This window comes from Protopterus annectens, chromosome 7.part0 (assembly GCF_019279795.1).
Source record: "Protopterus annectens isolate FY-2018-M chromosome 7.part0, PAN1.0, whole genome shotgun sequence".
In the NCBI taxonomy this organism is placed as follows: domain Eukaryota; kingdom Metazoa; phylum Chordata; order Ceratodontiformes; family Protopteridae; genus Protopterus; species Protopterus annectens.
The window spans coordinates 1,774,136,373-1,774,163,854 of NC_056739.1; the positions used below are offsets into that span (position 1 = coordinate 1,774,136,373).

The following is a 27,482-nucleotide window of genomic DNA, read 5'->3' on the forward strand; positions in this document are numbered from 1 at the left end:
GTCACCTCACTATACAGCACATGTTAGAGGTACAGGTTCCTATCCACAAATATGCCATACTGTGGACTAAACCACCCAGCATGAACAAACAAGGCTCCTCATTACCAGATGTCATACATACCCCTGATGATTGTTTTGGAGATAGGTAATATGCCCTGGGAGTCACCTCTGTGTATCCGGTTGACAGGAGCAAGTGAAATCACATTACATGTGTGTCAAATGCCAGGGTAGCATATGGCTAGGCTGCTCTAGGCCCTAGGGCCAATAGCATATTACCTACCTATGACACAATGCACACACACATGTACTCAGTGCAATACCTGCTATGTGAGGTGGAATGAGTGTGACAGTGACTGTGTGCAAGGTTTGTAAAGGTGTGATAGCTTAGTGTGAGGTTGTGTCTGCCATGGTAGTTTGTGTCCTATGTGTGAGGCCAGTGAAAGATGTGTCAATTATTGGGATGCAGACATAGTAGGATGGCATATGTTGTGACGTGGTTCCTTGTGTATGACTGTGGTGTCCCAATGTAGGTGGAAGCAATACATGTATGCTCAGTACGTGGTACTGCTGGTGACTCCAGCTCACATATGAACTGTTGTACTACCTGAAGCTGTTGGGCCTAAACAGCACACTATGGTGTATGTTCACAGTCCCTGGTAACACTGTCTTGTGTGCTTCCTGTAGTCTGCACAGATTACATACCACAGGCATAGGTATCTGTAAGTAGGGGCACACAGTACTATAAGGTACACAGGTAATGCTCATCTGTGTCGGCATACATCTGTGTGTTGTATGTATGTCTGATGTGTGTTTAATGATGCCTGTACCATGCCTGCAATGACATGTGTGTCACAGAGTATGTGTGTGAACCTAGCAACATGTATACTCTGTTACAGCAGTATGCCAGCTATATTAACAACCGTGCATATATGTTAGGTAGCGGTATGGCATCAACGACTAGGGTGGTTTACCAGTAATACTGTAAATGTACATGACATTCATTGCATTGGATGACATATTTCTTCATGCATTAGCTTAATATATACCCCCGGGGTGAGGTTGTGCATTGTATCCCAAACAGTGTGCTGACTACTGCTGTATACTGGTGTGTTATATGGAGGGTTGCAGGCACTGTTAGCCAGTTGTGGGCTGAGTTCTGATATGTGGTATTGAATGTGTGTATCCTCTGATAGACAGACAGATGGTATATATGGCAGTTAAGTGATATCTGTACTTCATAATGTTGTGTGCCACATGACATGCTCACACATATCATTTAATTGTCTTCCAGGGTTGTGGCTCATCAACGTAATCCATCCTATTCAGCTGGGGAGGAGCAGGAAATACAGAACAGCCTGGTGCAGCACTATAACCTGCTTTTTTCCATGGCCAGCCAGCACCAGCATGACCATACTGCACTGTGGGAAGACCTTGTTCACCTGGTAAATGACATAGGCATGCATAACCGGATATATGAGCAGGTACGCCATCACTACAGTGATGCAATTAGACATGTCCGGCGGCGTGCTTCTGATATCCATAGGCAACAGCTTGCCACAGGTGGTGGGGCAGCCATACACCCCCCCCCTCACCAGAGTGGAGGAGCTGCTCTTAAGTGTGGTGGCTCCTGGCCTACAGCAGCAACAGTGTCACACATGTGTCATAATGGAGGCCGGAGCCGCCCAGCAGGATGACATGGAGTGTGCAGGTAATACGCCCTAGCTGTAGACTACCGTTAACTGTATGGTTAGAATATGCATATGTGAGATGTTTACTGTGTGTTTAGCAGTTGTGCTGCCTAATGTGTGCAATACTGATATTTGGAATAGTATCCATACACCTGTGACTGTTGACTGTTGTTCCACTGTCATTTAGCATACTCACAGTAGCAATGCCACAGTTGTGGCCACTGACAAACTGTGTCATATTCTTCTAGGTCCCTCTGGTGTGACAGCAGGGCAGACAATACATGCTGGTGAGTGTGTTAACACTTTAATATTGGCAATGAAATGTGCATGTCATATGTGAGGTGTAGGCCATGTACACATAACACACCTACGGATAATGCATGCTGTGCATGTTTGCTGTGAGACATCAATTATCTCAATAAAGTCAGTAGCTGCTTCAATCACATGCAATGCACAGTGCAGCAGACACAATTGTGGCAACACTGTACTGCACATTGGCTATGCATAGTTGCTACAGCTGTACACAACAGAACACGTTTATCATACGCAGTACACGAAAACATGCTACATTTGGCATTACCACACACCCGCTTTAAGGTCACACTTCAGTATCCCACATGTCATGCACACACACATGATGCACCTCAGGGGTATAGGCCTATCATAGGGCTGTGCAACACTCTGCAACACATAACACAGTCATGGTAGGCAATGCTCCCTATTGGGCACCTCACACACCCATGTACAAGGTGGCTGTGTAATTGTGAATGTAGCCATGGCACTGCAGTTCAGGTACACCATGCTAGCCGGTGGTCTTGCACACATTATTAGCTGTGAGTAACTACAAGATGCATGTTGATGATGGCACAGGATACTACACCCCATCCAGTAACATTGACCACAGTACTACTCATAGCAGTCATTGCTTTGTGCCTCAGTGTTGTGTGTGTGCAAACATATGCACCTATACACAATATGCATAGCATGTTGTCTGTGTGCTTACATATGCCAGTATACACAATATGCACAGCAGTCACCATCCACATAAAGTGTCACATATATGTCCTGGAATGCTAGTGGGTGTATAGGTCAATTGACACACATTGGGTATGTGTGGTGTTTAATGTCGCAGTCATATAGCATGCCATGCCATGTCTGGCACCCACATATCTGCAATATGTCCCACACTCACCATAACCACTGTACACTGGGCATGTCAAGCATTGGGATTCCTTCACATCAACATGCACCACACATCCTGTGTGTGTACATAGCATGCATGTGCTACACCCATGCCCACTATTATCTGCTATGGACACAGACATTGCACTCAGACATGGATATCTATGTGTCACACAGATAACACATACAGCCATGGCATGTATACTTGTGAGTGATGGTGCACAGGCCATTGCAGAGCTGATAATAACTGCACAGCAATGTTGTGTCCATGTACACATTGTGTTCCAGGGTGTAACCAATCACTGAACAACTACTCAGGTGCATCAAAGCCATGTATACTGCCATTTAATAGGGGTGTTTACACTTTCACTGCATGGTCTTGTGCAACACATATTTTGCATGCTGACACATGTGGTGACTGTCTACCTTGTGATACTGACACCCACCTTCACCCACTATAAAGTATGTGTTGGATTGCTGGTATGTGTGTGTATGTGCTGTAGTGAGGTGTGTATGGTTGTTCATGTGTGCATGCGTGCATGTGTTCATGTGTGCATGTGTGCATGTGTCCATGTGTGCATGTGTTCATGTGTTCATGTGTGTATGTGTGCATGTGTGCATGTGTTCATGTGTGCATGTGTTCATGTGTGCATGTGTGCATGTGTGCATGTGTTCATGTGTGCATGTGTTCATGTGTGCATGTGCAGATTGTAACGTGTGTTTCCTGTCTTCCTCTCACAGGTGCTGAGTTAGGGGTTGGCCAAAGCAGCAGGCAACCTGAAGCCACTGCCATGAATAGTGGTGATGATGACACATGTATATTGGCACAGGAAGATTTGACAGGGTCTGTTGTTGGTCCGCCAGTCAACAGTACACAGTGTTCAACCCCATCTATACACACACTCATACTGTCAATACATCGCTCACCACCAATGGCCATAGGCGAGGGACAGCATACAGTTGACATTGACCAGGAGAGTGTGGTACCCATGGCACTTGCATCCCCTCACAGCAGCCATAGCCGTAGACCTGGAATGGTACCACATAGGCAGAGGACCAGGGGTTCTCGGGGGAGCACCACTGGTTATATTGCCCCTGGCAGGCATGCCCTCACAGGTCTTACGATGACCAGTATGTTCCGGGCTATAATGCAGGCTCAGGCATGTATGGAATGGTACACCAGGCAGGGACTTAGGGCGTAGAGGACACATTACACCGCTACCTATGACAGCATCCGTGACCTTGCCGGTGCCATTTGGACTTACACCAAGGTCATTGGTAGATGTTGGGGGGAGACATTAGATGCCCTCCACAACATATCTTCCATGAGCCAGGACCGTGCGGGACGGTTGCGATGTCGACGCTGATGTATGTCAGCAACAGCTGGCAGTGGTCGCGGATGGCCCACAGTTCACAGCCACTCCCATAGTGGCAGTACAAGCCCCAGCAATGCAGGGGCTGGCCTGTCCATTGACCGTCCCAGTAGACCACATGCACGTGGCTCTGGCCAGTCCCAGCAGGGACATGGGTCCAGTCATCATACCTCTTGCCTCTGATGACAGTACCCAGTCAGGATTGGTACCCGATACTGTCCATAGTACCCCTGCCAGGCACAGGTACTGTGTCCATGGCCAGAGACAGTGATCTGTACAGCCTAGCAGGTACAGTCTGTGGCTGTCCCACAAACTACCGTATATGGCAGCCACATGTTGAAGCTGTGTGCATGCAGACACACACACATTAACCAAACAACTAGGGCTCACACATACACACACACATTACATCAACATTGGCCCATGCTGTACTGTTGTCCCTCACACACACACACACACACACACACACACACACACACACACACACACACACACACACACACACACACACACACACACGCAGACATGTCGATTGGATGGGTCAACGTCAGGCTCTGGCAAACAACATAACGCCCTGTGCATATGAAGATACCTGTGTCGCCTCCTGTCATCCACATCATTGACAGAGGGACAGGCTAACATGGTGCTGATGCACAGGGTGACACTATAGCAGTGCAGCAATAATAGCAAGTTGTCAACAAGGAAGTGTAACAACATCCTTGTAGGTATATCTGAGCGGACATTATGCATCAAAACTCTGATTGTCAATGTAGCATTGTTTACACCACTGTTAGGTCTGAGTATGTATTGTCCACCCATGTGCCACTTGGCTGAAGTGTAATGTGTTGCCAGCATCTGTTAGTGAGTGTACAGTATGTGTGTGATGTGTGCAGTACAGATTAGCAAGTGTGCATCTGTGAACATGGTGGGTGCACACTGTCTGCATACACGTGCATAGTGGACACATGGAATGTGTGGCCTACCCTGTTGTACACATTGTTAACATCTCATAGTATCTTTCAATGGCCAGTATGCATTCTACTACAGTTATGTACTAACATGGGTAGACGTGTATGACATGGGTTGACACTATGATGTGGGTGATACCGTTAATATCTGTCAATGATTTGTGGTCTGGTAGTATACACAACCTCAACAGCATGACTTTAAGCAATCTTCGGATGATGTCCTGACAAATGACACACAGTAGTAGGGAACCCAGTAACAATTGGATCCTTCCGGTGCTACACTATGACACTAACCAGTGATAATGACCACCACCCATTCCTGTGACCACACCTGTTTGGCATATAGCCGCCTTAGGTACATGCAGACACACTAGGGATATGTCCATCCAAATCTGGAAATGCATGGATTGGCCTACATTGCATTCCCTGGATGGGACGCATATCCTACGCAAGGGTATCATACAGACAGATACCTGTTGTCTGATACATGCTGTATAGCAGTAAGCCAACTATGGCATAGTCATCCTCATGTACTATACATACTATCCTGTCAGTACCATACAGGTGGTAGCCCTCAACATGTATGTTGGGTACCAATGTGTACATACAGCCTCATGTTATGTTTTGTGTCCCTTGGTATCCACATATCCATAGGTATTGTGGAGTCCCAAGGTGTATCACATAAGACATTAGAGGCCTGACTGCATATCCACAAGGCAGTCGTACACCTATAAAGACTGTCCATTCTTGGCAGTCTTCGTTGTGTATGACCATGTCTGACATATACCCCAGGCATATACCCTCACTCACACTACTCTTAAGTAACTGTCATGGGTGTGTGTGCCACAGATGACCTTGGCCACAGAACACAACAGTGGAAGGCCTTGTCACATACATACATATGTGACCTATGATCTGAGAAGCAGCAGCACAACCTGTCAATGGAAACAAATGTATACATGTAGTATGCAGGCTTCACACCTATCTACTGATTGAGGGGACATGTACACATATGGGCTTCACACCTATGTACTGATTGAGGGGACATGTACATATATATATTTGCCACGCAGATACCCGATGTGTGCAATGCACTTACTGTTGTAATCATAATTTGTCATACCGTAGTAAAAGCAAAGCCCACACTGCATTGACCAACAGTGACATGCACACAGTCAGCATTTGCAAGATTCACACCCCTTCCTAGCTATGTTATGATACTAGAGAGTGATGCATTAACATGGCATGCTATCTGCTTTACTGGGTGGTTTCCCTTCTCCGGTTGTATTTGTAGGATGGTGACATCATCAGACTTTCCAAAGAGGAATGTACCTCTTTTAGTGAGTTTTCCCAGTCTCCAAAAAGTGGACACCTCTCAAAGGAAGCTGCACACATACTCACATCCCCCCCACACACACTCACTGTTTGCAGGATTCAAACCCCTAATTAACTATGTTATGATACTAGATAGAGACGATTTAACACAGCACGTTATTTGCTTTCCTGACTGGTTTCCCTTCTCCTGCTGTATTTGTAGGATGGTGACACAATCAGACTTTCCAAAGAGGAATGTACCTCTTTTAGTGAGTTTTCCCAGTCTCCAAAAAGGGGACACTTCTCAAAGGAAACTGCACGCATACAAACACACACACACACACCCCTACACACTCACTGTTTGTAGGATTCAAATCCCGACCTAACTATGTTATGAGAATACAGGGAGATGCATTAACACAGCGTGCTATTTGCTTGACTGGCTGCTATCCTTTCTCCTCCTGTATTTGTAGGATGGTGACATCATCAGACTTTCCAAAGAGAAATGTACCTCTTTTAGTGAGTTTTCCCAGTCTCCAAAAAGGGGACACTTCTCAAAGGAAGCTACACACATCCCCCACCCCCGCACACACTGTTTGCAGGATTCAAACCCCTACTTACCTATGTTATAATACTAAAGAGAGACGAATTAACACAGCGTGTTATTTGCTTTCCTGACTAGTTTCCCTTCTCCTGCTGTATTTGTAGGATGGTGACATCATCAGACTTTCCAAAGAGGAATGTACTTCTTTTAGTGAGTTTTCCCAGTCTCCAAAAAGGGGACACCTCTCAAAAGAAACTGCACACACACACTGTTTGCAGGATTCAAACCCCGTCTTAACTATGTTATGATTCTTCAGGGAGATGCATTAACATGGTGTGCTATTTATTTGACCAGCTGCTCTCCCTTCTCCTGCTGTATTTGTAGGATGGTGACATCATCAGACTTTCCAAAGAGGAATGCACCTCTTTTAGTGAGTTTTCCTAGTCTCCAAAAATGGGACAACTCTCAAAGGAAACTGCACACATACATCCATCCGCACACACTCACTGTTTGTAGGATTCAAACCTCTACCTAACTATGATTATGATACTATAGAAACACGAATTAACACGGCGCTCTATTTACTTCACTGGCTGGTTTCTTTTCTCCTGCTGTATTTGCAGGATGGTGACATCATCAGACTTTCCAAATAGGAATGTACCTATTTTAGTGAGTTTTCCCAGTCTCCAAAAAGGGGACACCTCTCAAAGGAAACTGCACACATATACCCCCCCAACACACACACTGTTTGCAAGATTCAAACCCCTACCTAACTATGTAATGTTACTAGAGAGAGACACATTAACACAGTGCACTATTTCCTTTACTGGTTGGCTTTCCTTCTCCTACTGTATTTATAGGATGGTGACATGATCAGACTGGACATGGTGATGTGTGTACACTTTGTTTTCTGCCACTCCAGGAATGGTTCATGTGGGTCAGCAGGTGTCAACAGCTTGAAGAAGACCTCAGAATCCTTACCTTGTGTGATCTATCTGTGGACACATTGACATTCCATCATATGTCAACACATATTTATGCACAGCCTGTTCATTTTGTGGATACTACATGTGTCTGGGATTTTGATAAAGGGCTATTCAAAGTCTATGTGACACATGTGTAGATGTGTTCATTGATGTATGTCCTGGGTGGCTGCCTTGCAAACAGTCTAGCATGTTTTGGAACCATGATCCGCACATGAACATACCACAGTTGGTAGGGTTGTGTGTATGTCAGCTTCCAATAGCTCTGTTTATGACTGCAACCATGATGGACTCCATGACCTTGCAGATCAGACTTCATAGGCGTACTGGACTTGACTTCCCATGGTGTGTTGTGCACCAACACTTGTGGGGAGTGCCATATGTAGCTGTGACACATTCAACGGTTCCACATCCTGTGTAGGGGGTGAGGCTCAGATGACTGTTCAGGTGCATGATCTGTTTGTTCTGTAGTTTGTGCATGACACATATTGGGAATCAATGTATCCCACTTGCTGCCATGCTTTTGGCAGTGGGGGTAGCTGCTCATCCATTCTACATGTGATATCTCCTGGTATGATGATATGGACTATTGTCAGTGGGAGGTGGGTATGTACATATGGGCCTGTCTGTCATGATGTCGGCGTTGTCACTCAGGTACAGTTGGCCCTAACTCAGGACATATATGGGTGTACACTGCTATTTATGACATAGCTGAAGGAGGTGTCATGATTCAGTCTGGACTCCTTCTCAGCTACTCTTTACAAAACACCAACAAACATGAGCACTAATCCCTGTTATACTCTTTTACATGCTTAACACCCTACTAATCCTTTGTGAACAGGCTACAGAGTATGTCATGATAATATCCTGGCATGTCCAGGGGTCAGTTTCATGTGTACTCTCCAGTCCAGCTGGTGGATATTGTGATATTGACACAATGTCACATATGCCTCATGTACACAGACAACCCTCTCCTCATCCCGACAAACTCAGATATATGTGTGAAATGCACCTATATAGACATACAGGGTGCTGAACTCTCTCGGCCCATGACTGGCACAGTCTATCAGGTGATGAAGGTAACCACACACACACCACACATCAGTCTCACATATCCTCTAGCCACAGCACTCAATCCACATTGTCACACATAGACATACTCGGATGCTGTAAATGTACTCTACCTAAGCAGAGGAGACCTCCAAAGCAGACACACACACACCTGCTACCCCACTACAATACCCACATATCACATAGTTCACAATGTCAGTCTGCCACACAGTCACTGCCCTTCAAGCTAAACAACACACCTAATACACTTGTAATAGGCAACACTTATTGTCAGACACACTGATGTACCACTCACCAGCCCTAACAAGGGAATAGTCACTATGGGCTGTCTGTTGGGTGCCAGGATCTGCCGCATAACACAGGCAGTCAGGTCATTCCAAAGCAAGTACAGGACTGGCACCATCATTGTCCATGCTGGTGTGTATAACCTCAGATGTTACTCCCTGGACCACATGACATGATACATGGAGGAACACTCTGATCATGTAGCCCAGGCCAGTATGACCCTGACCTTGTCTAGCATCTTACACTCACCAGTTATGATGTCACAGTAAACAGACACACATATCACATTTAACAGTTGCCTAACAAATGTGTTTAATTCATAGAGGGTACAGTGTGTGTCAGCCTATGGTGACATGCTCAATAAGCCACGCAGCGTCACTATGGACAGCTTGCACCTGTCCTCCTTGGACTTTGGAATGCTGGCTAAGGCTCTTGCTACCACCATAGTGCCTTTTTTAAGCAGGGCTCAGAAGACAAACCCACCTCCATAGACATTACAGGTTAAATGAAACTATGGGTAATGCTGCTCAACAACAGTTGTGTTAACCTCATATTGCAGCCACTCAGGACTCTCCTCAGTATGGAGGATAGCGATATCTGTGCACTGACAGATGCCTGGTTCAGGCTCGCTTATGCACACCAGCACTACCAGGTTATGTTTCATACCATGCTGTCTGACAACAAGCCTTGGAACAGACAACACAACTAGGGGGAGTATCCATATACATCACAGATACACACACCTCCGGGTTAGTAGCACTGCACAAAGCATCACAGACCATACATATACCACCACCATTGTGCAATACTGCCTTTTGGTTTGTTGCCTGCTACAGAACACACTCCCAAACTCAGGAACCACACTCAGCTTTCATGGGAACTATGAAGAATATGAAGGTCTCCACAAACACCATTATATTGTGTGACTTCATATACACAAATATTGACTGGGGATACTACTCAAGCCCCGACATCCTCACCCAACAGTCGCTACAATTTGTAGACTCATATGCTATGGCACAAACAGTCAGCACAGCCACAAGGGGGAATACATATTGGACCTGATCATCACCAACATGGGGACTCTATGTTCCACAGCAGCGATATACCCGTCATTGGTAGGGTCAGAACATACATGTATCTCACGGGACATACATATACCCTCCACACACCCATCCTGGGTAATCTCGGTGAACTTCTCATGAGCCAACATCTCACTTCACCGCAGCAAGGTGGTATCCTTCAGAGACCCTGAGACAGTGGTAAATATGGCTCACACTGCTGCATCCTTTACATACACTTTCTATGGACATCGAGTGGACTGCATGGATTGTGCTATCCCAAATACCAATAGGACTCACTACTCCAATGGCAGGGGACCTGTCTGGTAGACACCAACCATTAATAAGCTGTACAATATCAGGAGGAAGCTACTACATGATAGAGCACAATCCCGGACTGGGAAGGCATCTGTAATCTGTACTAGCAGACAGCTATGATCACTCATGAACTTTTCTAAGGGCCGCTTCTACCGGACAATTGCAACAGACACGTAGGACTATCACACGATCTTCTTCAGTTATGTCAGGAACCTGGGTGGACACTCACTGATATGCTGTGAGTTACTTCATACTGACTAAACCTACCCTGAGCCCACTGGCATTACCAACATCCTGGCAAACAGGTTCAGTGCAGATGTCTCCCACCCATCCCCCCTAAGGATTAAATATCCATCCCAACAGATTATAACCTCCCTAACATCACACAGTAGCAGGTGAGTGCTGCCCTCCACAAACCGTACATCACAGTATCAATGTGACCAGATGGTGTCCCAGCCTGCATCTTACATGAACATCATGACAGACGTAACCCTCACATTACATCACTGTTCAATATCGGAGTTACCACAGGATATGTACCCAAGGAATGGCATACATCGACAGTGGTCCCGCTCCACAGAGTTGGTGCCACAACGGACCACAGACAATATTGGCCTATAAGCCTAAGTAGCCTGTTCTGCATAGCTATGGAGTGTATTGTCATGGGACTCATACACATAGACATCGGGAACCTATGGACACTGTGTCCTACACATTTCAGCGTTGTTGTGGGCAGATCTTGCCTCTTGAACCTGTTTGTATTCTTTAAACGGCTAACAGGTCCATTGACATAGGGACGGCTGTCCACACAGCCTACCTGAACCTTGCAAAACCCTTCAGCACAATAACCCACTGGGCCATTATGCATAGGCTCACCAGCATCGATATGGACACATATCTCACACGATGGATTGATACCTGGATCAGGGATAACACACACATGGTCAGACTTGCAGGTGCCATGTCTCACTATACACCAGTTACATGTGGCAGCCCACATGGCTTGGTCCTGGGACCTCTCTTGTTCAGTATATATTTGTCTGACGTACAGGCTACCACAGGGGGAATATGGCTGAACATGTCTGCACTTGACTGCATACTGGGTGCCATGATCAACTATCCAGCTGCCACATGCATACTCAAACAGGGTCTCATAGAGATGGATGACTGGTACCTGAGCCATGGCCTACAGCTAAATGCCATTAGTTGCATAGTCATCCCCTTTGGGAATAACAACATGCCCACACATTAGCACATAGGTAGTACTCCATTACATACGGTAGGAGTTGTTAGGGGTTTGGGGACATGACATGTTCGTACTGTCGCCTTTGACATTCACCTTGCCAAAGTGGTTGGACGCACCTTCTATGTGGGCCACCGTATCCCATTTCGTTTCACATCTAGATCAAGTGAAGTCATTGTGCCCCTATACTCATCACATCCATGCTTGGTTACAATGCCACATTTGGGGTGTACCTTACCCGACACCTGCAGCAACTGTACTGGCCACAGAAGTTCCTCACCAAGCAGATCTAGGGACTCACACAGATGCCCTGCACAGTTCAGATGCAGTAACTCCAGCTCTACTCAGTCGCTTACCACCTACTCAGATATAATGTGTGCCTGTTGTTTACAGATATACCCAACCCAGAATTACTGGACATGCTCCACCTCAGGATATCTGACTCCCTTGGAGCTACACACTCCAGGGATGTATACCTCAGCACAGATGTTAATAGGACATTGTGGAGGGACAGATTCTTATCCCAGAGGCTCCATTCACTCCAGAATGTAATCCCACTTTCACATAGGGAGAGCCACCCACTGACCACCTACTGGAGACATCTTGACAACTGTATGTGTGATCGTATGTTTACCCCTGGGATATCTTCTGTGTCCCTGCTAGACAGAGGCACACTAGCCTAAATGTACATGGGCTATCTTGTGTGACCTACTATTCACACACACAGTGTAGTAATCTGACAGGGTTGCGAATGCCAAACACACTCTGGCTAGGCTTGTACATGCCCTAGGGCAGATAGCCTAGTATCGACCTCTGAACCTATGCTAATGTTCAAGATGCACAATGTTTATTGTTGATACTGTTTGCAGGTCTTTATCATCTTTGCTTTACCAGTTTCTATGAACAACTTCGGTATCTGCAGAACATATTTGATTATGACAGGGTTCCACGATATTATAGATGTGTCTGTTGTCATTTAACTGTGTGCACAGGGCAGATTGCTGTATAGTGACAGATTCCAGGGTTAACACATGCAACTGCCAGATATGCGTGGCCTACTGCTGTACTCAGACAAGGCCTAAATGTGTGAGCATGCCCAGTTCTGCCATTCTGTGTTTTGTTGCCTGACATTTGTCTCATTTATTCGTGTGTGAGCATGCCCAGTGTGACCTTTCAGTATGTTGCTATCTGAGGTCCACTACATTTGTTGATGTGTGCAAACATGATCGATATTAACATTTATACAGTGTGTGCTAGAAGTCAGGTTCTGTTCTCACTGCAGGACTCACCTTTGTGTCATAACTTGACAAGGATTATGCTGTGCCTGCAGGGTTTCCATGAAATACTTTGCATAGACTTATCAACATTCCTTCATACAGGCTGACCACTGCAATACTGTTATGGTTTGGTGGTTCAGTACTTTGGCTATAGTGCACAGTATCCTGGGTTCGAGACCCATCACTGCTTTATATTTTCATACTGAGCAGACCAGACTGCTTAAGGGCCAATTAAGCAAATATGAACATGTTGGCTTTTGATCAGCTATGCCCTACTTAGACAAGGCTTGTCTGAAATTGCTCAATATTCACCAACATTGCTGGATGTTGCCCAATATTACTGAACATTGACCACAGTTGTGCTAGTTGGTGTGTGGGATTTTGTTTGCATATACTACGTGGTAAATGCTGTTTAGCAGTGCTTTATATTGCTTAACACATGGCAATCATGCATTAGGTGGTGCTGCAGGGCTGCCTATGTCGGATGCACATACTACACTCCCTGTACATGTTTGAAAGCAGGTAGTGTCAACTTAGGCATCTCTTTTACTATATGTGCGAGTCGGAGACAGGTATCACTTCCAGAGTTCCTACTGAGCCAGTGTATGTGCTATGCGTTGCCTCTTTGCCAAGGCCAAAGCATACTGGGCATGCCTCCTTCTGCCTACTGGGGCAGGCTCAGGTTGTTCCTCCTCCAAGTCACGCTCTGCCTGTGATGGCCTTGGCAATGGTGGGGGGCTGTTTGGCCCAGGCCTATGCTGATCCTGCTGCAGCTGTTTTGCAGGATCATATTATGTAGCATAGCACATACCATGACAATTTGGGTACATGTAGTTGGTGAGTACTGCAAGGCTCCACCAGATGTGTCCAGGCACCAGAACCGTGACTTGAGCAGCCCAAACACATGCTCTATTACATTATGTGTTTGTGCGTGTGCCTCATTATGGCATTCCTGTTCAGGTGTGTGTGTGTTTCTGATGGGTGTCATCAGCCATGGCTCCAGTGCATAGTCAGCATCCCCCAATAGGTGACCATGTGGGATGTCCCCGTTGGCAAATGTCTGGTACAGCTGCGTCAGGTGCCAGATATGGGAATCATGGCAGCTTCCAGGGCAGCCAGCACACACATTCAGTATTATGCCCTGGGCATCACACATGACCTGGCAGTTGATGGAGGGAAAGCCCTTATGGTTGAAGTAGACCCTACCCTGCTCACCGGCTGGTGCTTTGATGCATATGTGCATGCAGCCTATTGCACCCACTACCTCAGGGTATTCCGCTATTTGCTGGAAGAGACACATATTGCTGGCCAATACCTCACGGGAATTGGGGAAATATACATGATCACCGACATGTGCTGACATGGCATCCAGGAACTGGTGTAGTATTCTGGATGCTGATGCCTGTGATATCCCCATCATATCATCAGATGGTCTCTGGAAGGTACATGTTGCTAATATTCTTAGGCCAACAGATACCTTGGTTTCCACTGGGATGGGTTCCCCTCTGTTGGTTCTGTGTTTGAGGCGTGGCCTGCACAGCTCACCAATTTGCTGCAGGAGGTCTCTGTCCACTCTATAGCACTCCACTATCTCCAGCTCATGTAGCCCCTGGTAGGTTACCCTCGGCCTGTGCACTCTTCTCTGCCTCCTCACTGTGGGTTGTCCAGCAGCATTTCCATTGTCATCACCCTCAACATGTTGCATATGTCGACTTATAACAGCAATGGCAGCCCCTAACATATCTTTGTCTCAGTAAAGCTTTTTCAGTTTTCACTTCTATTAGCTTACTGCAGTGTCTGTTGTGATGGGCTGGGCTAGTGTACTGCCTGTGTAATTGCCTGATTCTGATTGTTTTCACCTGCTAGCTCTGCTAGTACTCTCTGGTAGCTTCCTACTATTTGTTGTGCTTCCTTTTTCCTTTCTGTTTCCTGAGGGGGGGAGCGCTGCTCACACAAGCTCAAACATGCGCACAGCAGCTAACACATGCGCACACATGCTTACATGGAGTAAAACTTGCTTATTCGAGTTAAAACACGTACACACTAGCGCAGACGTGCTTACAACTCTTTAAACAGCCTTATACATGCTTACTCCGGCTTAAACGCGCGCACTCATGCTTACACGCACACACTCTGTTTTACTTGGGTTTACACGTGCGCACATGCATGCATACCCACTCAGCAAGAAACTTTGGTGTTATCCATGCCATACACCTTCCATTTCTTGTCTTTCCCTAGCCTACCTGTTGACACACCTCTTTCCATGATGTGTAAATGACAGCTGACACATGCCACACTGCTCCAATGAGCTTCACTTCTTTAATACATACCCCCCTCATGATGTCACCTATCTTCTACTCTGTTACTCCCCATATCCTACTCCTACACTCCACTGACTGTGCTCATTTGCTATGTAAACTTGCGATTCACTATCCTAATCCTCATTTACATAGGATTGTCTACTAATGCTTGGTTACATGTCTTAGACTGAGCTTCCCTCCTTGGCAACCTCTACTCAGTGGCCATGTTGTCTTCAGCCTGCCATTTCCTTGCATTGTACATTGACAATTTCATTAAAATACACATTTGTGGGTTTTAATTTTTAGTATTCTGGGTTATAAAGCGCAGCCCATTTGCACGGTGCTACGCTATGCTTAAACATCAGAAATTAGCGAAAAAAAAAATATTTTCATATTGCATCAGGAAACATTTCATATGGCCATATATTTGGCCATTGGCATGCTTCCTGCACTGGATGCAACCTTTATTTGTTGCTGTCACTGCTCTGGTTTGCTATTTGCAGAACAGTACTCAGTTGTCAACTGAGTACATTTCTGCAAATAACACTGCTCTTACTCGGACAGGTTTGGGTTTCCTGAATCGCAAATCTACCTCATTTGCATGCCTTTCGCCTGCAATTGAGGTAATTTGAATATCCCAGCCCTGTCCGTGTAAGAGCCATTTTATGAACTCTCTTACATGCCCCTACAGGCTGTTCCTGGATCGCTCGTCGGACATGATGGCTGCATGGAGTCTTACTCTATTCTAAGACTCCATGCAAGCATTCATGAATCTGGCCCATTGTCTTTCATTGTCTCCATTTAGAATCTGCATGTGCACTTCAGAAAAAAACAGTTTAAATCAAACACTTCTACTCAGTAACATGCAGTTTAAATCAAACACTTCTACTCAGTGACATGCAGTAAATGCTTTTCTTTGCAAATCAGCTGAAGAGATATCCTGGGACTATCCTCTTCAGGTTTGTCTGTGTAAAGTTGCCCAGCAGTTAACAAATACTACTAAACGCTAAATGCACAAAGGAGCAGATGATAAAAAGGCAATACAAATTATGAAAAAATAGATGGAAAACTTGATAAAAGGAGAATCTCTGTTCTGCATTTATTTTATGATCTGACACAGCAAGTTTTTCATTCCTCAGATGTCGACATTAATATTATTTTTATGAAACAGGCTCCTAAAGTAGTGTATTTAAAATCAGATATGTCTCCTCAGAAGATTATGAGCAAAATGATTTTCATTAAGTTGGATCACAATGTGTTTCTGACCTGTTGAGTACTGTGAAGGGCACACTGTTGTGCACTTCTGTTTCTTCTCTTTCTCTTGCCCATGTGTGCTTTCAGTGGTTCAAAATCCCTATCATTTTGGGTTGTCTAGAAATAATAATATTAATAAAATCATCCGTTCAAGTTGCATTGGCCTTCTGTCCAACATGGATGAATGTCAAAGGTTCCTCCACCTTTTTTGTATCATCATATAGTAGATATTCTAATACTTTTCTGAGAAAATCAGATTTAGTACGTCACTTTACTGGGCTATGATTCACTTGGAAAGCATGCTCCATTAATTCTAACCACAATAAATTGTAGGCTTATATATATATATATATATATATATATATATATATATATATATATATATATATAAATATATGTATATTATTTAAAACAGATAACATATCTTTTAGCAAGGAATGTCTGGGCCTTTAGATAATGGTGATCATTCTGAGTACGCACTTCACAGTCAAATATGAACAATTAATCATTTTCTGTAAAAGCATAGCACTCTTCTCTTGGATACAACATCATTAAGGCATAATATAGACCTTTCATGTTCCCATTCTTGTTCAGTAAATGATTCCTTGCATGCTTAGCTCATCAAGACAATTTCATGCAGAGACCACTATTTCCTTGAAGTATTGCAATGCCCTTTATTCTGTTGTAATGGCATACTTGGAGAATGAATGATAATATAGTGTACTGTGAGGGCAAGTCATCCACATGTGTTTTGAGGGACTGTACCCCTACTAAAGTACTTATGGCGACTATGTTGTGGATAAGGCAGCATTCTTCAAATATTACCTTATTGAATAGAATCCTTAGGCTACCTCAACAAATATAATCTGATGCAAAACCTACTCGCCAATCCTTCATACACTGGCATGCCAAACATTGACACACGAGTATGTAAATATTAAAATACATGCAGAAAAAAGTAATTAAGTAAGTAAGTAAGTATATAAAGGCAGTGTGATGAACATCAAGGAGTTAGTATGTAAATAAATACCAAGCCACGGCCCTGAAGACCATCCAGGATCCTTCTCACCTGCATATGAAATAAATAAATAAATAAATAAATAAATAAATACATGCATACATGTATATATAAAGAAATAAATAAGAAATGCTTCAAGCACTTTATCAACTGTGTCTGTTTGATCAACATAAGTAAGTAAATATATAAAGGCAGTGTGATGAATGTCAAGAAGTTAGTAAGTAAGTAAATAAATACCCAGGCAAGGACCCGTTGATAAAAATAAGATAGCCAAATCTTGACCTGCATCCTTTGCATCTGCATATAAAATAAATAAATAAAATAAATATATACATATAAAATAAATAAATAAATACATGCATACATGCATAGAAATAAATAAATACATGCATATATAGGTTCATAGGTTCATAGGCTGGTACTAGGCTATCAGCCCTAGGGCCTATACAAGCCTAGCCATAATAATTCCCTGGCTATTTCTTCCCACACTATTTACTTCCCTGGACCCCTGTCTAGCAGGGCGACTGACATGATCCCCAGGGTGAATTTCCTTTCTCCCATTCAATCGTCAAGGTTCCTTTTGAAAGAGGACCAAAGAGGCACTCTGCTTGACATGTATGGGCAATCTATTCCAGAGTCTGGGGAGTCTCTGGGTCAGGAACCTATCCCTCCAGCATGTTTTGTTTATTGTAATGACAAGGTTTAGATCCCTGGAGTGTGTGGCTCTGAGGGATTGGGATTCCTTTAAGTGTAGCATGTCCAACAGCTCTGGGTTTGACATGGCCTTGTATGTTAAGCAAAGATCGCCTCTGAGTAGACGATATGCGACAGAGTATAGCTGGAGTTTTTAAGGCGGTCAGCGTAGGGCATCTGCTTTAGGCCTGTGATTCTTTTAGTGAGGTATTTCTGTGGCCTTTCCATTTGTTGCAGATGTCTTGAGAGGTACATACCAAACGGGGCATTGTATTCTATAATGGGTCTAATGAGGGATGAGTACAGTGGGACAATGACCTCCTTTTTTCTGGATGAAAATCCCTTAGTGATGAGGTGTGCCACATAGAAGGATTTCCTGACTGTTGTGGCGATGTGGTTATCGAAGGTGAGACCACTGTCCACCTGTGTCCCTAAGTCTCTTATCAAACTTTCGGTGTTTAGTGTACTGCCACCTATATGGTAATTCATGGATACATGTTTTTTCCCAAAGGGGATAACTATACATTTCTTGGCACTGAGCTTGAGCCCATGGCCCTGGCACCAAGCATCTGTTTCTGTAAGGCCCTTTTGTAGAGTATCTACATCTTTTGGGGATTCAATAATGGCTCCCAGTTTGCAGTCATCTGCAAACTTTGTTATCCAGAGTCCCTTAGTGTTGGCCTGTACTTCAGAGAAGTAGATGCCAAACAAGAGCGGTCCCAGGACTGAACCCTGAGGTACTCCACTTGTCACTTGTCTGGAGCTGGATTTGGAGTCGGCTACTTTTACAGTGTGGGTTCTATCAGTAAGCCAGTTAGAAACCCATTGGGTGACGTAGGGATTAATGCCCAGCTTAGTAAGTTTATCTATGATTCCAGAGTGGGGGATGGTGTCAAAGGCCTTGGCCAGGTCTAGATAGGCTGTGTGGACCACTTTACCCTTGTCCATGGCTCTGGAGACTGATTCAAAGAAGTCAATCAAGTTTAGGAGACATGATCGGCCCTTCACAAACCCAAACTGGATGGGGTCCAGTGTTTGAAGGTTGCCAATGTGTTTGTTTATAAGTTCCATGATAATACGCTCCATGGCCTTGCAGATAAGGCTTGTCAGACTGATAGCATGGTAGTTTCCAGGATCCAAGGTGGATCCCCCCTTGTGGAGTGGGATAACTGTAGCTGTGCGCCACTCAGTGGGCACGAAACCTGAGGTGAGGCTATGATTAAACATGACACTTAGGTGAGGTGCCAGTTCATATTGTAGTTCATGTAGTACACAGCCCGGGATGTCATCTGGTCCCATGAATGCTGTATTCTTAGCTTTGGAGAGTGCATTTTTTACCTGTGTGGCCATTATTACCAGAATTTGGCAATCTTCCGGTATTGAGATGGGCCATTTAGGGGTGAGAGAGGGTGAAGTTGGCACTGAATCGATCTGCCAGGATATTGGCAATATCCTTGGGATCAGTATATTTAATGCCATTCTGTTTTAGCTCAGAGCAGATCTGAGCATTGCCATTTAGATTCTTGACATAGTTATAGAATGCCTTGTTGTTGTCTTTGGAATCTTTGGCAATTTTATTTTCGTAACTAGCTTTGGAGGATTTTATGAGGGATCTCAGTTCCTTACTGAGGCTGGTAAGGAAGTTTTTTGCATCCTGGGATTTTCCTCTTTTCTGCAACAGTTTCTTCCTTTTGTTGTAAAGTTTGTTTATGGCAGGGGACCGCCAGATTGGCTTCTTTTTTTTTGGATGAGAGCATATTGGTTCTGTTTGGGATGGCATGATTTATGCATGAGTGGATGTGCTCGTACAGTGCCTTAGTGTAGGATTCAGCAGTTGAACTTTCAGCTCCCGTCTGCAATAAATAAATACAAAAAAGTTCTTCAATGATCAACATAAAAAAATAATAAAATCATAATGCAATCCCAAACTAAAGCCTGTCTCTTCAATTATTATGCCAGTGAGCTACAAGGAGTCAGATGTTGCTCTTCTGTACTTCATGCTAGTAGTGGTTTTGTTGTACAGTTCATTGTCTGGTAGGACAGTGTCAGTCTTTGGACTGCCAATACTATGAATGGTCACCGATTAGATTTTTTAACAGATTCTGTTCAACAGGGTAGCTTTAAAGGAATGCCACTTTAATCACCACATATGTAACCACTGGAAATATAAATGAAACACACCAACCAGTAAATAACAAAGAATAACCACAAAACTGGAACCACACCAACGTATTTTAATTTAGCACTTTCGTTTTGACACTGCAAGACTTCATAAGAATAAAACATAATTTGAACATCAACCTTATATACCATTTAAAAACACCTGATTGGACAACTACAAACATTCATTCCACATTTAAAGTACAGTAAAACATATGAACAAATATATATAGTTTTGCTTTTATATGCGGTTTTGTGTAAAATACCATCACTTGCTAGCTTCTTATAATCATTTACAGCATTTGCTTTAGTGAGTTCTAAGTCAAAGTAGATATTTTGCACCTTCCCACATAGGAACAGTGCAATAACTCTTGTCCATTCACTGGACAGTCAGCCTTTACATTCTGCTGCCATTTCAAGTGGTATTAGGAATGCCTCTGTGTCATAACTGGGCTGTATTTTTGAAAGAAATAGCTCAAAAGCTCTGTCTGATTGTCTGCACTGCAGATGAATTGGTGCTTTCCAGTCAGAACCCAGTCTTCAGTTGCAGAGCTGTAATGGATTTTAATAAGGTCCTGAAGTCTATTGTTGTACAGCAACATTTTACTTACACTTTGTTACATTAATTATTTATTTCTTGCAGATCCTGTTGCATCTTATTTATTTCTTGCTCATTTGTTTAACTGTTGTTGGGCAGTCATATTTTGTTTTAACATTTGTTGCATAGTTGCAGTGCTTTGAAGAGAATTGAAACTGCCTTCTCCATACTTCCTATTGCCTTAATTTGCAACAGCTAATTAGGTCTAAACAAATTTTGAAGTGCCTGTAAGTTTACAGTCTTTAAGAAAGCTTGTATGGTGGGGGTAGCTCAGTGGTAGTACAGGCCTGCCTGCATCGTCCACCATAAGTAGGAAGGTTGGTGCCTATGGCTTCCTAGAAAGGCATACCATATATAAACTCTATGTGTGTGTATCTGTGTGTGTACATATATGTATACAGTGATTCTGTCAGCAAAAGTCAAACTAAAAAAATGAGCAAAGAATAAAAGTGGCCAAACCTCTCAGCTGCCCAGATTTTCAGAGATTGTCCAGATTTTTAACTCATATTTTTGGTCTAAGGCTATAAATATTTAAAATCTGTCCCTATTTTTGGGCTTTGTCTCACCATTATTTTAGGCTCTGTCCAAATTTCTTGCACTGAGGGGTTGAGAGGTATGAAGGGCAGACACAATAACCCCAAAATGCATAATACGGAATGCACAAATAAATGAGCCACAAAGTACCTAACTCATAAAGAAAACAGTGTTAAGTATACAAACACACACACACACACACACACACACACACACACACACACACACACACACACACACACACACACACACACAGTGTTTTTGCAAGTGGCAAGCCCCCTGCACCCCCCACCCCCGCTACTTTATGTACACCAATTCTGAGACTGCACAATAGCAGGGAATGTACATTATCCCAATACCTACTGCACCAGGTTAGCAGGTAACTCTTCCTTCCTATATGCACCTTAAATTTTACATCCCTTTAGGTAATAAATAAAAAAAATTCTCAGCATCTCATCAAGAGCCACATACATTCCAGTGCCTCTCTCCCTCAGATAAACCCTCACCTTTGTGACTGCCTTGCAGAACCCAAGCATGCCTGCCTTTCAGAACTTGAAACAAATGTGCATTCTATCAAATTAACACACCTACATAATGGTCAACCAAAGTAGTAGGAATCTTTTTTCAGTTTCACACACACACACACACACACACACACACACACACACACACACACACACACACACACACACACACACACACTCTCACTCACATTAAAGCAAAGAAGATTGAAACGAATAACTTATAATAGTTTATTTTATGTATTATTTATTTTATTTGACATTTGTTAACTGGCATAATCCAACTGGGCAAAAGCCCTTTTTCAGCAGAAGCCCAGGGAGAAAAGCTCCTCATTACATCAATACAAGAAAAATTAACATGAAAAGTAATATATATTAAGAAAGCTCACATTACTACAAATACAAGAAGAAAAAAAATTAACATGATAACATAATGTAAATTAGAAAAGAGACTGAGAGTAAGGAAAACAGGTAACAGTGTGTATTTCGAGGTTGATGATAGCATTATTAAATAAAGAGATGGCAAATGATGATTTAAGGTGATGGAGTGATTTAGGGAGGAAGAGGAGGAGTTTTCTTTTTGGGGTTTAGTATAAGTTGTTTTTTAGTAAGCCAGGATTCAGTGTGATTGAAGGATCTCTGTGTGAGGGTGAGCAGGTCAGTATGGTTGTTAGTAATGGAAATTATAGTGGAGTCATCTGCATACTGTATGAGGGAGAGCTGGGAACAGGACTGGTGTAGCTGGTTGGTAAAGATGTTAAAGAGAAGGGGACCAAGAATTGAGCACTGAGGGACACCACTTTTAATGGGGAGAAAAGGAGACAGGGTAGACAGCCATTTAACAGTTGTTGAACCAAGAGAAGGTTTCTGTAGATATGTTAAGTTGTGACAATTTGGAGAGGAGGATGGGGTGAGAGACAGTGCCATAGGCTTTAGAGAGGTCTAAAAAGAGACAAGACACTAGTGCATGGAAAGAAATGGAGTTAGTAAAGGTGATGAGAGCAGTAGAGGTACCATGGTGGGGGCAGAAACCGTGCTGGGTAGAGGTGAGCAAGTTATTTTGAGTGAGGTAGGCTAAGAACTGTCTATGACCACAGTGTTCATGCATTTTGGAGAGGGGAGAGAGTATGGCTATAGGACAAAAATTAGAGAGTTCAGTGGAATTCCCTCCTTTATGGATGGTATTATGTGGAATTTTTTCCAAATGGTAAGGACAGTGTATTCACTGATGGAGCGATTTATGAGAATGGAAACTGGGTATGCTGTAGACTTGGCAGCGATCTTTAGAAAGAGCGATGGCAATTTCTCAGTAGATGAGGAACGTGGTTTTAGTTTAAGGAGAATGTTTTTAATGTAGCTAGTAGGAAATAGTCTCAGAGAGAAGGGGGGATTGTGTAGTCGGGGGGTAATTTTGGGTGAAGGACTGGGTGGGTTAAAAGTCTATATAAGTTTACTAATGGTATCAGTGAAATATGAATTAAAGAGAATTTCAATTAAAATGGGTGTATTATGGGGGGGTGCATTAGGAGAGATTACCTGGGTGAAGTATCCAGTTGATGTTGTTGTGTCTTTTGGCTTATCCTGGTTAGGGGTCGCCACAGCGGAACTCCGGTCCGCTAATGTTTGGTAGTGGATTTTTACATGCCGAGTTACCAGCCCTGGCACACAACCTTCAATGAAGGCATGCCCATTCACACATGCCTCCACACAGAAGATGGTCTAGCTGAGAATCGAACGGGACAACGTCTTGCTGTGAGGCGACAATGCCACCGCAGCACCACTACCGCAGTATGGTGAAGTATCCAGTTGATAATATTCCAAAACATTTTGGGGTTTCTGGGTGTAGTAGTTTGAGATGTGTGGTAGAAGTTGTTTTGTCATTGATAATGTTCATTTTAGTCAGATTCTGGAGTTCCTTATATTTTTGGAAGTTGGCAGGAGATTTCGTTTTGGTCCAGAGTTTCCATGCATTACATGTTTTGTGAATTAGAGACCTAGTAAAGTTAGTGAGCCAGGGGGAACACAGAGATTTGACTCTAACAATTCTGGGAGGGGCAAGAGAGTTAAGTGTATTAAGAAAGATGGAGTTAAACTGAGGTAAAGCTTCATCCAGTTGTAGGGTAATAGAAAGGATGAGTCTATAACTAGAAGAGCATTGCTGAATGTCTCAGGGTCAAAGTTAGCTAGGTGTCAGCATTCTTTAAATTTGTGAGATTGAGATTGATGGGGAGAAAATCTTTGGATGCATACTGGGCTATGGCCACTGATGTAGTCAGGAAGAGATTCAGGGTAGTGATAGAGGTTAAGACTAGAGACAAGAATCCAGTCAATGTTGGAACTTGAATTGGCAGGCTTATGATGAGAAGTGGGAGAAGAGATAGGTTGAGTGAAACTGTACAGGTTTATGATGGCAGTAGGAGAGTTAGAGCAGAGGGATTACCAATTGATGTTGACATTACCGAGGATCATGGTCTTATTAGGTATATTATCAGACATCCAATGGAGAATCTGTTCCAATAAGGGTATGTTATCTCCTGGGGGTATGTAGATGGCAACTATTGTTAGGGTTTTATGTATGTTGGATTTATAATTTGCCATTATGACTTCTGCTGGGTGAAAAGAGGGGGGAAGGTTAGATGGTAGGGTAAGGGTTAGGAGATCAGAGTAAAGAATAGTAAAACCTCCACCTTTTGTATGTGTTCAGTCATGGTGTATGATGTTGTATCCTGGGAAAGAAATTCATTGTCTGTGTTGTAAGGTTTCAGCCATGTTTCAGAGAGAATAACTATATTAGGAGAATATTGGCCTATCCAAAAGTGGAATACAGTAGTCTTATTAAGAATACTATGGATGTTGATGGAGTAAAATGATAGATGTTTAGGGTTAGCAGTATGTACAAAGGGGTTGGATAGTCTGCGGTATGAGTAGATGGCATAGTACTGGGGCCATGGTTGGGGTGAATATCACCTGAGAGCTGGAGGGTGTTGAATTAGTAGAGGACAAGTGTGATAAAAGATTAGAAAGAGAGAAATTATGTTTGATTCTGTAAAGAGAAGAGTACATAGGAGGTAATTTTATTTTGGGAAGAGTAAATTCAGTGCAGGAGAAGAGGGAGGATGATATGAGAGAAAAGTAATAAATACATGTCTGTGCAGTATAGTAAGAGGAGGTTGGAGAGTAGGGATGTAGGATTAGCAAAGCGTGATATGAGGTAAGTTTGGAAAGGAGTAGAAGAGAAGATGCAAGGAGGGGAGGAGAAGGGATGAGAGGAAAGGAAGAAACATAATAGAGGTTAAGGAGAGAGTGTTGCAAGAGTGTGATGAAAGTGTGATTGGGGAAGGATAGTATGAGTGCAAAGGACTGGCGAGGGGAGGGGAGAAGTTGGTGGGAGGGTGGAATATGCTGTAATGTAAAGAGACAGAAGAGAGGTGTAGATGGGAATAATTAGACTAGATTGGTTAAGATGGAAAGGAAGCTAGAGATTAGTGGGGGTGGTGTCAAGATAGATAACTATAAAGGAAATTGAATCAGGCATGGGTGGGAATGAGGGTAGGGCAGGAGAGCAGAGTGAGCCCAGTAGGGTGAACTGAGTGGATTAACCCTGGTCTAGTATATTTTACTAGAAAGAAAAGCAATCAGATAAGAATTCAGCAGTTGGTTATAAGAAAGGATGCAGGACTGATCTAAACTACAATCAACAGCCAACAGAGTTTATTAGAGACAGAAGATAAGAGAAATAAAATAACATAAATTTAGATGCAAGTATCTATATCAATATATGTTGGAGGGAGTGGAGTGGATTGCAAAAATATGAATATCAAATACAAGCTTTAGAAGATATAAGAATTATAAATGTCTGTTACTGGGTGATGCAGGGTGGGGTTTAGGACAATAACAAGGTGATTGCAAATAAGAAAAGGGGTAGAGTCAAAGAAGAAAAAAGGGTTGAAATAGGTGACAGGAGAGGAGAGTTAAGGTAAGCAGAAAGAGGGCTAAGAATTACAGAGCAAATGGCAAGTAGAGTCAGATACATTGGATAGGACTACTACTAAAGATAAGGGTCCTAAGGGGCAGACAACATGGGAAAGGGGCTAAAGCATAGAGTGGTGATGTACAGGGAGCTATTACAATATAGTAGAAATAAGAATGTTGCTACAATCTACAGTGTGTACATACATAAATAGAGGGATAGTTATTATGAATTTCCTGCGAATGAATTGTCAAACATTGCCTCCCAATTCTATTCATATTTCATTAATACAGTTCATCTTTAATACCAAATAAAATGAATGCCCATCCACCTACTCCATCACAAACCAACAGTTCACTACAAGCCTTCTCCAGTGCCCATATTTAAAACAAAAAAGTATGTACAAAATCCTAGGCCATCAACCACTTCTCCTGACCAACTTCCAACTGAATATCTTAAAACTGCTGCTGCTACCCTTATATATACCTTTCTGATACTAATTAACTACTCTTTTCAAGAAAATGACATTCCTGCTTCATGGAAAAAATACTGTATCATACCTCTCTATAAAGCCAAACCATCTACTGAATTCGCTAATGACAGATGCATTGACATTTTCTCTCTCCCTTATCTAAAATCTTAGAAAGATGCATTCATCCTTAGCTTACCACCTATACTATAGTTAATAAACTTCTCTCTCTCCCAAGCAACATGGCTTCAGACCCACTCGCAATACAGCCACTGGCTTATTAAGTTTCACTGACATTAGACATCAGAACAGAAACTCAAGCTATCTTACCTCAATGCTATTTTAGACCCAAGCAAATCCTTTGACACAGTCAGCCATCAAAACTTCTTTACCAGACTCTTTTCCCTTGGTTTATCAACTGCCACACTCAACTGGTTTCTCAGCTAACTATCTAATAGCACCTAGCAGTGAAATGGCAAACTGATGTCTTCTTCCTTCCTTCCAATATCTGCCCCACAAGGTTCCATTTTAGGACCCCCTACTACGAAGTGATGCAGGCGTAGCACAAGCCCATGGAAATGTAAATCAAAAAACATGGTTTACATTTTCCCAAACAGAACATCGGAGTTATGGAAGCAGACCAGACTCAAGTATTACA

At 43.2% G+C, this 27,482-nt stretch overlaps 1 protein-coding gene across 1 annotated transcript in view; it reads right to left on the bottom strand.

The window, feature by feature from the left end:
- LOC122807229 overlaps nt 1-27,482 on the bottom strand; it is a 1,167,189-nt gene that overhangs the window by 332,544 nt on the left and 807,163 nt on the right. The window contains exons 5-6 of the mRNA XM_044078307.1: nt 18,117-18,176; nt 17,892-17,930 (exon numbers count right to left, since the gene is read on the bottom strand). Of these exons, the coding sequence (XP_043934242.1) occupies nt 17,892-17,930; nt 18,117-18,176 (99 nt within the window). The remainder of the gene's footprint in view (nt 1-17,891; nt 17,931-18,116; nt 18,177-27,482) is intronic.